The sequence below is a fragment of the Equus caballus genome, chromosome 2, assembly GCF_041296265.1.
Source record: "Equus caballus isolate H_3958 breed thoroughbred chromosome 2, TB-T2T, whole genome shotgun sequence".
NCBI classification, from domain to species: domain Eukaryota; kingdom Metazoa; phylum Chordata; class Mammalia; order Perissodactyla; family Equidae; genus Equus; species Equus caballus.
This window is the reverse complement of record NC_091685.1, coordinates 2,940,278-2,956,352: the sequence shown is the minus strand read 5'-3', so window position 1 is coordinate 2,956,352 and position 16,075 is coordinate 2,940,278. Positions and strand designations below refer to the sequence as shown.

The 16,075-nt window shown below is 38.4% G+C and overlaps 1 protein-coding gene across 1 annotated transcript in view; it reads left to right on the top strand.

The window, feature by feature from the left end:
• Positions 1 to 649: 649 nt before the first annotated feature.
• C8A (complement C8 alpha chain) overlaps positions 650 to 16,075 on the top strand; it is a 67,036-nt gene continuing 51,610 nt past the window's right edge. The window contains exons 1-2 of the mRNA XM_014737497.3: positions 650 to 858; positions 14,452 to 14,554. Of these exons, the coding sequence (XP_014592983.3) occupies positions 782 to 858; positions 14,452 to 14,554 (180 nt within the window). The 5' untranslated portion in view covers positions 650 to 781. The remainder of the gene's footprint in view (positions 859 to 14,451; positions 14,555 to 16,075) is intronic.

Genomic DNA, 16,075 nt, shown 5'->3' with positions numbered 1-16,075 from the left:
GAAATGCCTGCCACATGAGACGTGTTCAATTATTGTCTATCTTTCTGTCTGTCTCTAATTAATTTATGAATATGTCTGGAAGAGTAAGAGATTGTGTGTAGGGATGGCATCATCAGTCCAGATGTGTGACTGTTATTATAATTCTAAGAATGCTTCTGGAGATGTCCATTTAAGATGTCTGGTCCCCTCAAGATACAGATATGCTGGGTCTTAATGATATCCAAAGTCTACATGAAAAATGGAAAGTCCATTCAATTACCTACGTTTCTCAGGTTCCAGATGTTTGGCAATACATTGTAGAACTTTCATGTAACTGCTAGTCTTTCCCACTTTTTTCTGGCTGTTTACAACTGAGCTGAAATACTAGTAGTAGCCTTGTTTCAGTTTTGCAAAACAGATTGATCTAACTTTAGAAGTTCCAAGAGCCACTCAAAAAGGCCATGAATTCTGGAACTGAAGTTTGGCTTTTGCCTCCATCTGAAAATAAGATCCCTTTGCTAAGCTGGTATTAGTTAAATATCCTTTCCTCAACCGTATACATATTGTTTTTCAAAAAGTCAGAAAGACAGTGGCCTTTGATGTCTGAAATTTTAGGGTGTTTGGCTAATCAATACCCTAGTGACTGATTAACCACATCTGAATGAGAATCATGTGAGTTCTGTTAGTTTCAAACGTTAAATAGATCTTACAGATCCTGGCCTGTAGACATCTTTGACTCCAACTCCCTGACTAGACACTTTTATTCCTTCTAGGTCATATAGGGTGGTGGCTTCTGGATGAGATGTTTGCTGTTGCTGTTCTGATCTTGGCTTTGACGACTTGTCAGCCTGGGGTACCCATACAGGAGGATGTGATCCGGTGAGTCGGTCATAGTCTCTGTAAAATTTACACGTAGGGATCACCTGTTGGGGAACCAAGACACTTTCATGTTTGTGACCAGCTATTTTAGGATGGAATGTGACCTCTTTTCATGCTATTAATAATCTAGTGAAGGAGTAGCCAACTGTGAAAAGGGCGTGCACTTGGAGTCAGATAGGCCTGAGTGCAAATCCCAGTTCTAATACGAAGGAGTTGGGAAATCTGGAGTAAATCACTTAATTTCTTTGAGCTTCAGTTTCCCCAGCTGTAAAATGAGAATAATAATGCCTCTTCTATAAGAGTTAATGAACATGAAATAAGATCCAGGATATAAAATATACTCAGCTTAATAAATAGTAGTTCTCTTGAGTGACGTTGGACAGTTAACCTCTACTTATCCATTTGTGAACCATAAGAATACCTGTCTCATAGTATTTTGGAGGAAGATAAAATTAGGTAATGTACACAAAGTCATCTTGGGAAAGGGAAGAGGCTGTAGAGATGTTGGATCATTTCATTCCAGAAACGAGTTTACCTTTTGCTATAGGGTGACGCGTGGATGTGATATTTTTATATATACATTGCATTTCACCCATTCCATTTCCTTGAATATCCCAAACTGTCTTCATATTTTTTATATCTTAACATCAAGTATTTTGTGTGCTTCAACAGCCCCTTACTTCGCCTGTGGGATGGTTTTAAAGCAGTCTCTGTCTCTCAAACATTAAAGATTTTAAGCAGAGTTATTTTATTCAAATTCTTGTTGGCTAATTCAATGTTGAATCATTATTGCTTTTAAATGCTAGAGCAAGACAGATTTCCCTGAAGTAACAGTTCAGAAGAGGGAAAGGCATTTTTATAAGCAGTTAATTTGCAACTTGTATTTAAAGCAAACACGATTGTGAAAAATCAGAAAATTCACCTCTAATAATTAGGAAATAAAGGCAAGAGAACTATGGTAAAGGAAATATCTGCTGAGAGACTCTTAATTATAAAAGCTTATCATTGTAATCCTTTTTGAAAATGAACAAAGAGTCTTGATGTTTGATGAACTTATCAAGTACGACAGACCAGTGAAGAGGCAAATTTGAAGTCAAGGCAAAAGAGAATGAATTAAATATTTTACAAAGTGCTGAAGTAGGAAATCACGAGGTCTCTGTATCTAATGCCAGCGTGCCTGACCCTGACTTTGAAACTGGAAAACTACATGGTGAAATAATGTCACTGGGTTCAGATTCTGGCACTGGCATCTACTGTTTGTGTGATGTCAGGCAAGTTATTTAAGTTTTCTGAGCTGTAAAACAGGAGGAAAGTAAGAGGAAGAATTAAATGCATGAAAAGTACTAAGAACAGTGCCTGGTACTTACTAAGCATTCGGTGAAAGCGGTTGCCAGTGGTGTTGTGGGATTGTTGTTGTCATTTTTTGGTATTTCCATTCTGTCTGATGGTTGACAAAAATTAGACAGAGCAAATTTATAATAATGTGCCAATTGGCATGGATTTTCTAGATTTATCAGTGATTTGAAACTTTTAAAAAATTTAACAATGGCATTCTTTTTTCCCAAATAAAATCTTATATGAACTCTAACATTGTAAACAGATGATATATATTTACATTTTTAATGGTACACATTTATTTTTACAAGTTCAACTTTACCATTTGCTTATTCTAAAGTCTTAATAGAAAAAGGGGGTTGTTTGAGAAAAACATTTTAAAACAATGGTGATAAAAAGGAAGTTATAAACTTCAGCCTCAGAAATCAATGGATCTTTATTACAAATTTTATACAAATAATAAATTTAGCATATGTGTTTCTTTAAAAAGTTTAACAATTTTTCGATCGTTTTTATTTATTGACAGTTGTTTTACGGTGAAGAATATAACTTATCTTAATGAATGGTCCGTGTTTACTCAAAAGTCTTCTGTTGTTGGGTGTAGTTCCAAGTCATTAAGTCAGGTTGGTGGTTAATGTTCCTTGAGTTTTCATCCCCTTGTTCTATCAATTACTGAGGGAGGGATGTTGCAATCTCCAGCTATATTTGTGGATTTGTCTATTTCTCCTTTCAGTTCTGTCAGTTTTTGCTTCATGTATTTTAAAGTTCTGTTATGTCTTCTTGATGATGTACTCCTTTATCATTATAAAAAGCTTTTGTTATCTCTGGCAAGCATCCTTGTCCTGCAGTCTGTTATTAATACAGCCATTCTTGCTTTCTCATCATCAGTGTTTGCGTGGTGAGTGTTTTTCCAATATTTTATTTTAACTAATCTGACTCTTCATATTTTAAAGTATTCATCATGTAGATAGCACACAGACGAGTCTTGCTTTATTATCTGGTCTAATGTCTTTTAATCGTAGTATTTATGCCATTTATATAAAATGTAATTACTGATATGCTTGGATTTGAGTCTACTACCTTTCTCCTTGTTTTCTACTTGTCCCATCTGTCCTTTGTTTCTATTTTTCTCTCTTTTTGTCATCTTTTAAGTTTAATATTTTTCTAATTTCAAATGATTTATTAGTATTCTACCTTATTATTTTTGGTTGTTACTCTAAAATTTGCAATGTACATCATTTACTTATCACCGTCTACCTTTAAATAATATCATACCACTTCTGATAGCATTTTTGTTCTGCCTGAATAACTTCTTTGACATTTCTTGTTGTAGTGCAGAATAAATTTTGATGATGAATTCTCCATTTTTGTTGGTCTGAAAAAGTTTTTATTTTGCCTTTATTTCAAAGAATTTCTTTGCTGAATATAAAATTCTCAGTGAATAGTTTTTTTTTTCCCCTCACATCACTTTAAGGCTGTCATTCCATTATCTTTGTCTTGCACTGTCTCTGAGGAGAAATCTACTTTCTTCCTCTTTGTGTGTCATATTTTTTAAAATTTGACTGCCTTTAAGATTTTCTCTCATCATTGGTTTTCAGCAGTTTGATTATGATGTGCCTTGGTATGGTTCTGTGGGTTTATAGTTCTCACCAAATCTGGAAATTTTTTGGCCATTATTAATTCAAATATGTTTTCCACCCAAAACTGTCTCTTGCCTCTCCTGCTAATCCTACTGAAGATATTAGACTGCTTCATACATTCCCATAGCCCACTGAGGCTCTGGCTTTTTTTATTGTCGTTGGCTGTCTTGGTTCTCTCTTTGTTTCATTTGGGATAGTTTCTATCAGTATATCTTCAGGTTTACTAATCTTTTCTTCTGCAGTGTTTAATCTGTGTTTAAGCCCATCCAATGAACTTTTCATTTTGATTATTAAAATTTTAAGCTTCAGAAGTTTCATTTGGTACTTTTTAGCATCTTGGACTTCTCATCATGTTCACAATTCTCCTTGAACACTTTAACATACTTACAATAACTTTTTTAAAGTCATTGTGTGCTAATTCCATAGATCTTGAGAACTGGGAAGGACTTAGACAACACCTAGTTTAACCCACTCATATTACAGATAAAGAAACTGAGCCCTACAGAGAGAAGGAGAATATTAAATAACAAGCAGACCACTCTGTCAGGCATTTTATGAATATTGGCCATTTTAATCTTCATTACATCCCTCCAAGATTGTAATTATTATCTCCCCAATTGAGGGCCAGACAGGAAACAAAGCAATCTGATATGTTCTAAGTGACCCAGCTCCCTGGTGGCATAGTCAAACCTTCTAATTCTCAGATCAGTGTTATCACCACCATTACCACTAACCTCACACACCAGAAATCAGAATCTTATCAAAACTAAGCAACCATTTTGATAAGTAAGACAAATGTTTAATTTGGAGTTAAAATACCCAAAGTTTTCATAAGGTTTCAACCCAGCATTTACACTAGTGAAGAAACATGAGTGAGGACCTCAAACATGGAGGACAACCTCAAGGGTTTGTTGGTTGGTTTGTTTGTTTTAAATAGGCCATATAGGCAGTGGGCCCTAAATAAACCTAAATCACGATGCTCCTTTTTATTTTCTTGCTTTCGTAGACATCAGAGGGTGTTCACCAAAGCGTCCTGGGCCAGGGCCATGCGAATATTTTCAGTGGTTGTCCAGATGACTGGGGATCAATATGTATTCAGGCTGCATGAGTTTTTAATTAATATGAACAAATGGCGTAGTGAACATGACTCAAAAGGGAGTCTTGTGAATATGGATACTTTTGCTCAGGATGACTAATCTTTAGCTATACTTGAAACTGGAGTGAAGTCCTGGCTTTGCCACTTTTTGGCTACAGAACTTGAGCAAGTTCCTCTAACTCTCTAAGGCTCAATTTTCTCATCTGTAAAACAGAGATAATACATATTTCATAGAGTGCTTGTCAGGAACTGACATAGAAAGTTCATATAAAGTACTTAGCCCAGAAGCTGGCACATGGTAAGCTTTTAGAATATTATTTTTATTACTCTATTTCCCTTTTGTCAGAAGTCCTTCATCTTGGGATGCTAGAACAATGCATAGAGTTGGAGTCAAACAGCCTTGGTCTAAGTCCTTGCTTTGCCATTTACTATCTCTATAACCTTAAGCAACTTATTTCAGCTTCCCATGAATCTGAGTTACTTATCTATAAAATGGGTATAATAATTCCTACCCCACAGGGTTCTTGTGAAATTTAAATGAGATAATATAAGGTTAAATGAGATACTATATTCATACCAAAAATTTTTATTGAGTTCCTACTATCTGCAAGGTGCTGAGCTTAGCACTAGAGCACAATGGTGAACAGCATAGGCATGATCCTTGCCTTGCAGAACTTGCAATGTAGTGGTGGAAACAAAGTGTGAGAAGCTCGGTGTACATGGCATTATGTTCACACAGGGCGGGCAGATCAAGAAGGCTGTCTGCGGGAAATGAGACCTCACTGAATTGGGAGGGTTCAGCCAGATGGACAAGGTGTGACTGTGCTGTGTGGCGGAATTAGCGTTATGCATACATTGCACAAAAGCCTGGCACATGCTCAGTACCAGAAGTTCTGCATGGAATTCTACGTGTATGTGGTGCACAGTAGATTCTCTTTTTTTGTTCATTCCTTCATTTTTTCGTTCGTTCGTTTGCTCATTCCTTCACTACACATTCCAGGTATGTTAGGTGCTAGATGGTGAACTAAACAAATAACGTCCCTACTGTCAGGGAATTTACAGTGTAGTGAGGAGTGAGTCAATAAACTTGGAAATGAAACATTTCAGTGAGAACTGTCATAAATACCATGAAGGAAACAAATAGGGCCCTTTGATAGAAGATATCAGAGCACCCTAAGGATATGCTGGTTGGGGATTTCTCTGTGGAGATGGAATTTAAGCTGGGCAGGAAGGATGGTAAGGGGAGACCACGTGCAGAGCAGGGGAGATGAGAGATCAGCACGTGCCGAGACCTCCCGGTGGGAATGGCTCCCCACGGTCCTGGAACTGAAGGACGGGAGCAGCATGAGGGCAGGGGACTGTGCCTTGAGAGGACGTCAGAAAGGTGGCAGAGGCCAGTTCACAGAGGACCTCGGGCACCATGATCAGGAATTTGGATTTTAGTCTATATGTCCTAAAAAATAAAGAAATAAACAACACTAAAGGGTCTTATAAGTGGGGGATATTATCTGATTCTAATTTGAAAAAATCATCATAGTGGCTATGCAGAGAAGGGACTGGAGGAAAGTGAAATGGTAGGTCTTGGCCCATAGTAGGCCATGGCAATTATCTGGGTAAAAAATAATGGTGCCTTAAATTAGGACATGGGTGGGAGAGAGAGAAAGAAGGGAAGATATTTGAGAGAAATCTTGAAAGTAAAATTGACAGAAATTGCCAAAGGACTGGATATGCGGGTGAGGGGAAGGAAGGAATTAAAGCCCACTGCTGGGTATCTGGCTTGAGCAACTGCATGCTATGGTGGGTCCACTTACTGATGTGGGTGAAATCAAGAGAGGAGCTGGTTAAAAGGAGAAGATTACGAATTTCGATTTGGAACCATGACATGCCATGCCCGAGAGACACCTAGTGGAGATATAAGATGGGGCAGTTGAATAAACAAAACAGGATTTCAAGGTGTGGTCTAGGTTGATGATTTAAATGGAGGAGGCATTAGCATAGATGGTATGTGCAGCCCAGGGAGTGGATCTCACCTTCTGAAGAATGAGAAAAGCAGAAAGAGAAAAGAAGAAAGCCAAGACTTCGCCTTGAGGAATTCCAGTTCTGAGAGAAGTCAGAGAGAACCGGCCACAGAGGGAGGAAGAGAGCAAGGAAGTGTGGTGCTAAAGAAGTCCAAGAGGAGAAAGATTTCAAGAAGGAACTAACGGTTAACAAAGGGCAAGGAAAACCAAGCCAGAAAACTTTTCGATGGATTTAGCAACGTGGAGGTCACTGGAGACTCAGCACTTTCAAAGTCAATTCAAAATACCTCAGTTTCATGATGTAATTTTCATGTAACTGAATGGGGACTGGCTCAAGATGATATAAACAGTGACAATCAGCCTTGAATGTAAGCTGAGCCAACTTATTAGGGTGACCCCTGGCTATCATCAGTTAGGCCTTTTGACATCTAGCCTAGGATTGGTAGCTAATTAATTATTTTGTAATCTAAATTGCTGAGGTGGCCACATTCTGAGGTCAAGCAGTTGACTCATAGGTTATGTGTTCAACTCCAGAGTTTAGGCCTTTTGCCCAATACGCCACCCCATTTAAAAAGGCAGCTGGGAAGCATCTCACTAGCCCATAGCCCTGTACAGAGTGGGCATTCAATACATTTCTGATGAAAGATGGAGGTTTGATGAGCATGTATGAGGTTGAGAAGGTCAGAGACAAGAAACTAGCATGTATGTCAGGTTTGTGTTTGGAGCTTTACGTAAACGATCTCACTCCATATTCAAAACAGCCTCACAGTTATTATTGTCCTTGCTTTTTAGCTATAAAAGATTGAAGTTCAGTAAGTAGCAGAAACTGGATTTAAATGCATATGTGGTGGACTCTAAATGCCTTTCTGTTACATCAATGTTTCTTCAACTGTGTTACATAGTCTTACAGATATTACATGAAAAAAGAAATGATCTGTATTCAAAAAATTGGGTAAATGCTGGGTTAAGTAAATTAAAATGCAGAACTTCTCAGAACCTTTAATATGTTGTTGGGCATTTTAAATCTCCAAGAGTAGTATGGTGTATGCAATACACGCAAATGTATTTGACCGTGTAACTTTTCCTCTTTTCCTTCCCCACCTCAGGTGTATATCTCAGAAACTAGCCCTCCACAGAGCACACTTTGAGAAACCCTGAAATAGCACTAGATTGACTCATGGTGGTTCTACAGATGAAACGTCAGACAGTTAAAGAAACTTGCCCATAGTAGCACAGCAAGGTAGATGCACACTAAAGACTAGGATTGAAGACTCCTGGGTCCCAGGGCTCATCTTAAATGTCTTACCGCTTGAGCAGATTTTCAGCAGCTGGGAGATGCTTTAAAACTATTTGTCAAGGGGGCTGGCCCCGTGGCCGAGTGGTTAAGTTTGTGCGCTCCGCTGCAGGCGGCCCAGTGTTTCGTTGGTTTGAATCCTGGGCGCGGACATGACACTGCTCATCAAACCACGCTGAGGCAGCGTCCCACATGCCATAAGTAGGAGGACCCACAAGGAAGAATATACAACTATGTACTGGGGGGCTTTGGGGAGAAAAAGGAAAAAAATAAAATCTTTAAAAAAAAAGAAAAAACTATTTGTCAAGATTTTCTTGGCCACAGATTTATTAATGGTTCCTTAAGTAATTGAAAAATTGACACAGTTCTTTTGGAAAGCCATTTGACCATATGTGTTATAAGCTTTAAACTCATTTGTATCCTCAACTCTGCCCTCCAATTCTGCAGGATATATCTTTGGTAAGTAATTTAGAATAGAGAAAAAATGGGTGCTCAATACTCTAATTGTTTAATGTTAGGGAAGTGGGACAATATGCAATCATTATAAATATTTTACATTTCTGCTATAATATTAAGTGGAAAAATCAGGATATAAAATGTAATGCTCAGCATGACCTCAACCGTATTATGAAAATAAAGAGTGAAAGGAAATATAACAAAGTATTAATGGTGGTAGGATTGGGGCAATTTTTTCTCTTTTATAATCTTTCCTATGTTCTCTTTAATGAGAATGTATTACTTTTATAATCAGCAAAAAATAAACTACATTAAAAAATTCACTGGGAGGATAAGAGAAAATGCTGGTCATATTGCTATTGGCTGGCAGGTTGGAGCCCTGTAATGACTTAATGAGCGGTTCTTGGGTACCTTCTGTCCTCCTGTTTCAGTGATAGCATTACTGTGTGTGCCTCTGTCTAGACATCATGTCACAAAGCTTTTAAAACTACAGCAACGAAGCACGCTCTGCCTAAGCTTTTGCTTCCATCCATTAATACTGTTTCCTTCCGTTTTGACATCATAATGCAGTCTCTGTGGGCTTACAATGACATTATCTTGACAATTCCACAGTGAGCTGCAGAACTAATGCTGGAGTCATTTTCTGCTTCCAAACCTTTGCCCTCTACCTTCTCTCCCACCTTTTAATGGTTAGAACTCTTGTCTTTCTCCATGTTCCTATGCTTCAAACCTTTATTATTGGGATAATCTATCAGAAAAATGATATATGGACCAAGGCTTGAGCCATTTGAATGTCTAGATACCAGGATTATTTAATTAGATTCTGACTGGGAATTAGGTTCAAATAAATCTCTGAACAATGCCACTTTAGTTCCCATAGATTGATTTTATTTTTTCCCTTCCCTGCTTTCCTTCTTTCCTTCCTACCTTCCTCCTTCCCTCTCTCCCTCTTTCCCTCTCTGTCTCTCTTTTTTCCTCCCTCTTCCCTTCCTTTTTTTTTTGGCCTTTTCTAAATATTTACTTAGCGCCTTCCTTGGATCTGGCACCGTGATAGGTGCTGGAACTTCAGTAGCAAACATACAGACAGTAAAGTACTCACCTTCAGAGAGCTTACAGTGTGGTGAGGAAGACAGAAGTTCTACAAAAATTATAAGTGTGATAATTAGGTGTTGAGAAGAAGATGTGCAGAGATTGACCAAATCATACAAAGGAAGATATCTAACCAGGCTGGGAGTTGAGAAATGTCTCCCTAGGGAACTGATGCTTATGACGAGGCTGAAAGATACCTAGGAATTAACCAGGTGAAGAGATAAATAGGTGAGTTCATTCAGGATTGGGTTTTACATGTATGTGTGATCAAGGGAAGATTGTGGTCCAGGAATTTAGGATATAGTTAAGATTTTTTTTTTTTTTTTTTTTTTTAAAGATTTTATTTTTTCCTTTTCCTCCCCAAAGCCCCCCGGTACATAGTTGTGTATTCTTCGTTGTGGGTTCTTCTAGTTGTGGCATGTGGGACGCTGCCTCAGCGTGGTCTGATGAGCAGTGCCATGTCCGCGCCCAGGATTCGAACTAACGAAACACTGGGCCGCCTGCAGCGGAGCACGCGAACTTAACCACTCGGCCACGGGGCCAGCCCCTATAGTTAAGATTTTTAAATGATGGATCATGGAATCAAAACTAATTATAAATGGAAATAAAAACAGGAGGGGGTCTTATTGCTCAAGAGGAAGTTCAGGTGTCAACGGAGGCCCCCATGAGATCCCACAAAAGCACAGTGGGAATACTCAAGCACATAGTGTAGAAGGAGAGGAGGCTGCGGAGACCCAAATACCTCTGCAAGGGCGACTCGGGAATCAGTGATTTGGAGGAAGAGGTGTTTCGGTGAGTGAGAGGGTCCAGGATGTGACCCTGGAAGATGGCAGAGTGAAGAAAAAGGTCATCAGAGGTGAGGAAAAGGAGTAAGTGAGAGGGAGAGTGTTAGATGCTCATCTGTGGGGATGGTGAGGTCTCCCAGAGCAGCGAGAAGAATTGGAGTAGAGAGGAAGACTGTGAGCTGAGCACAGGTCGGGGCAGCGGGGCCGCTGTCGTATCCTGGGATCAACTTATAGATCAGAGGTTCTCAAAGTGTGGTCTGCAGACCTCAGGGAGGCGCCAGGATCTTTTCAGGTAGGGGAGCCTGTGAGTTCACAACAATTTCACAATAATACGAAGACATTCTTTGCCCTTTTCACTGTGTTTATATTTGCATCGATGATACAAAAATAATGGTGGATAAAACTATTGCGACCTTGACACAAATCAAGGCAGTGCACCAAACTCACAGGAGAGAAATGAAGTTTTACTTAAGAAAGTCCTTCTTGAAGTAATAGAAATTGTTAATCTCATTAAGTCTCAATCTTAGCATACATGTTATTTAAATACTCTATGTGACAAAATAGGAAGAAAGCATAAAGAACCTGTGCTGTACTGAAGTATAATGATTGTATTGAAAAAAAGCAATTGTTTGAGTTGTAAGTCGAAGCAGCCACTTTTTTTTCAAGGAATAATGTTTTTACTTGACAGAATAACTACCAGACAAACTACACTTATTCAGTCTTAGATATTTGGCAGACATTGTCTCAAAAATGAACAGAGGGCCTATCACTTCAAGGAAAACAAATAGCAATGTTTGTTACAAGTGACAAAACCTGAACTTTCAAGCAAAAATTAAAATTTTGGAAAACATATCCACTATCATGAGTTTGATGAGATTACTGGCGATATTAATAAATTTAACTTTTTATTATTGTATAGTGAAATGTGTTAATATTTATAACATATGCACATGCAGTGAATCATTATTTTCCATATTTCCAATGCCTGATGTTACAAAAATCATGTATGGGTACGAGATCCATTCAAAGTGTATACTGACAAATGGTTTCAATGTAGCAGTGTACAAAAAAATTCATTGATATGCTTTCAGATTCCACATTGCAACTAACATTTAAGAAATTCCCACTTGTCAAGTTTTGGCATAGTATCAAAGAAGGTCATCCGCCATTATCTGAAGGGATCATTAAAGCACTCCTCAGCTACATAACTTTTTCAACTACTAAAACACCCCTCAGCTATATAACTTTTTCAACTACATAACTGTATGAGGCTGGAGTTTCTTCATAGACTTCAACCAAAACAACGTAATGCAACAGCCTGAATAAAAAAGCAGAAATGAGGATCTAGCTGCTTTGTACTAAACCAGACATTAAAGAGATTTGCAAAAATGTAAAACAATGATGCTCTTTTCACTAATTATTTTTCTTGGAAATGTATTTTTAGGTAAAATTGTGTTGTTTATGGTAACATGTAATGTGTTTGTTATTGCAATTTTAAATAAATACGTATTTTAAAAATTTCTCAGTTTTGATTTTGAATTTTGTGAATATCTATAGATCTAGCCCACTTAAAAAAGCTCTTTGGAGTCCTCAGTGATATACTAGAATGTAGAAGGGTCCTGGGACCCGAGTTTGAGAATCAGTGTTAAAGATGAACATCACTTTCCTGACGATCCCGTGGCTCTTTGTCTAGGGATTCAGCCTAAGCGCCATCATTCATCATGAGTAGCAGCTCACGGCAGAATTAGCAGGAATTTGAAGCACTTTTTCTCCTACACTAGGGAGGTAATTGTGTCATTCATCACAGCAGAGGCTGCCTGGCTCTCGGAGGTGTGACAATCCTGGTGGTGACAGACAACCTTGCACCTTTGCCTAGTGGGCTGACCGGGCTGTGAAGCCTCCATAGCAGCAATGGCGCTGTGGAAAGAGGCTCAGGCTTGGAGCCAGGCGAGCTGGTGTCTGGACCCCGTCGCCCTGAGTGCTGAGCCACTTGGGCAAACTTTGTAACCTCTGGGGAGGCAGCATGGGGTAATAGAACACAACGTTAGAGCTACCTTCTACCTGTGTTACCCCAGGCAGGGGTCTCACGCTCTCATTTCTGTTGGCTGGTTTGTAAAATGAGGAGGCAACAGCGTGGTGAGGAACAGGAAATGAGCTTTGTCGTCAAAACAACCAGTTCAAATTCTGCCTCTGTCCTTCCTGGGCTATGACTTCAGGGACGACTTAGCTTTTAGGAACCTTAACTATCTTATATATAGAATAGGGCTAATAATATTTACCTCCTACAATCATTACAGAGATTAGATGAGATAATCCATGTAATGTCCTAGCATGGAAAAATAAAAGCCAATCTTTAATAAACACTTCATAAGCATTTTAATGTGCTTTCAATAACCCTATTAGGCGCTGTTATTTTTAACATAGTTTTACAGATGGGAATGCTGTAGCTCAGAGATGTTAAGCAACTTGCTCAAGTTTTCAAAGTCAGGTGGCTAAGATTCAAACTCAGTTCTCTCGCCCCAGACCCCAGGTTCTTAACCACTTGCTTTCTGCTGCTCAAACTCTTCAAAAACACTAGCCCTCCTCAATACTTGTCTCTCTACAATTAGAATAATTTGATCCACATAGACTTGATACAGGATTGAAAGAGAGAATTTATATAAGCCCTCCAGCATCATACCAGATACAGTAGGAGCACAACAAATTTTCATTCTTCATTTCTTAAAACTGCGATTGACTGGAAGGAAAAACACGCACAGCTTTTTCCTTTGCTTAAATTCTGCATCTGAAAATTGACACAGGGAGATGAAAAGAGTTCTGGCGATGGATGGTAGTGATGGTTGCACAATGTCATGAATGTACTTAGTGCTACTGAACTGTACACTTAAAAATGGTTAAGATAGTAAATTTTATGTTATATGTATTTTACCACAATAAAAATAATTGGAGAAAAAGGCAAGGCCATAGGCCACACATCTTTTGTTTTAAAAACAGCACGTGCAATTCTTAAGAAGGAAGATGAAATCTTTCAAGTGTTGGAAGCACCCTCACAGCCAAACCTTCCGAGTGCGAATACCTGTGCATCTGTTGACGTTCCCCTCCTCTCCCTGCGCCGTCCCCACTCCCACCTCCCCATAACTGGAAAGTTAAGGGAACATGTTGCCTCGAGTTCTGCTGCTACAGGTACCCAGATGCCCAAATCAATGGGCAAACTTTACAAATTAAAAAATTCAGCATCTGTTCAGCCATAAAAAAGAAGGCAATCCTGCCACTTGCAACAACCTGGAGAACCTGGAGGACATTATACTAAGTGTAATAAGCACTATGAGAAATAGAATACAGCATGATCTCACTGACATGTGGAATCTAAAAAAGTCGACCTTGCAGAACCAGACAGTTGAATAGCAGTTACAAGGGCTGGGGAGTAGGGAACATGGGGAGAGTTTGCTCAAAGGGTACAAACTTTCAGTTACCAGATGAATAAGTTCTGGGGATTTAATGTATAGCATAGTGACTGTAGTTAATAATGCTCTAGTGTATACTTGAAATTTGCTAAGATAGTAGAGCTTAAGTGTTCTCACCACACCAAAGAAAAGAAAAAGGATAACTATGGGAGGTGATGGATGTATTAATTAGTTTGATTGTGGTCATCATTTCGCAATGTATATGTATTTCAAACCATCACATTGTATACCTTAAATATATACAATTTTTAGTTGTCACTTATGCCTCAGTAAAACTAGGAAAAAATTCAGCATCTGTTTTCATATTATTAAGATACTTTCATGTTAAAAGACCTTTTTGAATTTATAATAACAAAAGTAAAAATTACCATAATAAAAATTTAAACAATTGAAGCAGGGGTCTTTCCTCTTTTTAGGAGAGTAAGTCGGGCTGCTCACAGTTCCACTGCCACAGCAGTTGCCTGCCAGCTGAGCAACTGGTCAGAGTGGACAGATTGCTTTCCATGTCAGCAAAAAAAGGTAAGACTTTTATGACTAGTTTTGGGGACTTTAATTGTGCATTAGGTATTCAAATGGAGATGAATGATTGGGTCTATGAATCTGGAGGTCTGGGGAGAAACTGGGTCTAGAAATAGGTATTCAGAAGCCATGAACACATGAATGGTGGAACTTTTTCTGCCTCTTTTGATTTTGTTTGTAAGGTATTATTGGGTAAGGCTGCAAAAACTGTATGTTACAGCTTATATGTAGAAAAGTGGTCATTTGGACAGGAGCACACTGGATCCCCAATGGCCTCTCTGGGTTCTGGCCAATCAATTGCCTTCTAAAGAGGATCATCTGGAGGGAATAATGGCTTGGTAACAAAATGCCAAGCTGTCCATGACCTATGGGGAGCTGAGATAAACCAGAGCATACAACAGAGGGTGTTCCTGAGGATTCTACTTTTATGGATTGAAAAGGCTGACACATCCGATGAACAGACATGTGTCTATCTTGCCTATTTAAATGGTCTTGAATGGTCCAAAATCGTCACTAAACTCAGTGGCATACCAAGGTAAAGGAGACTTTGGGAGCATTCCTTAACTATGTCCTGGCAGAGAAGAGCATTAAAATTCTGACTTTGAAGGAAACAGACATCCAAGTCCAGGAAGCACAGAGAGTCCAAAATAAGATGAACTCAAAGAGACTCACACCAAGACACATTATAATTAAAATACCAAAAGTTAAAGATAAAGAGAGAATCTTAAAACAGCAAGAGAAAAGTAACTAGCTACATACAAGGGAACCACCATAAGACTATCATTTGATTTTTCAGCAGAAACTTTACACACCAGGAGCGAGTGCATGATATATTCAAAGTACTTAAAGGAAAAAACTTACAACCAAGAATACTCTATCCTGCAAGGTTATCCTGCAGAATTGAAGGAGAGATATAGCGTTTCCCAGACAAACAAAAGCTAAAGGAGTTCATCAGCAGTAAACTAGCCTTACAAGAAATGTTAAACAGACTTCTTTAAACAGAAATAAGAAAATTATGAAAGAAAAAATCTCATTGGTAAAGGCAAACGTATAGTAAAGGTAATGGATCAACCACCTATATAGCTAGTAGGAAGGTTAAAAGACAAAAGTAGTAAAATCATCTATGTCTACAATTAGTAGTTAAAGGATACAACAGATTTTTAAAATGTGAAATATGACATCAAAAACAAAATGTATGGGAGCAGGAGTAAAAATGTAGTGCTTTTAGAATGTGCTGGAACTTAAGCCAGCATCATCTTAAAATGATGCTATATACATAGGTTGTTATATATGAATGTCATGATAACAGCAAAACAAAAACTTATAACAGATACATAAGAAACAAAGAGAAAGAAATACAAATATAACACTAAAGAAAACCATCAAATCACAAGGGATGAGAGCAAGAGAACAAGAAAGGAGGAGAAAAGAACTGCAAAAACAACCAGAAAACATTAGCCAAGTTTCAATAAGTACTTACCTATCAATAATTACTTTAAATGTAAATGGACTAAATGCTCC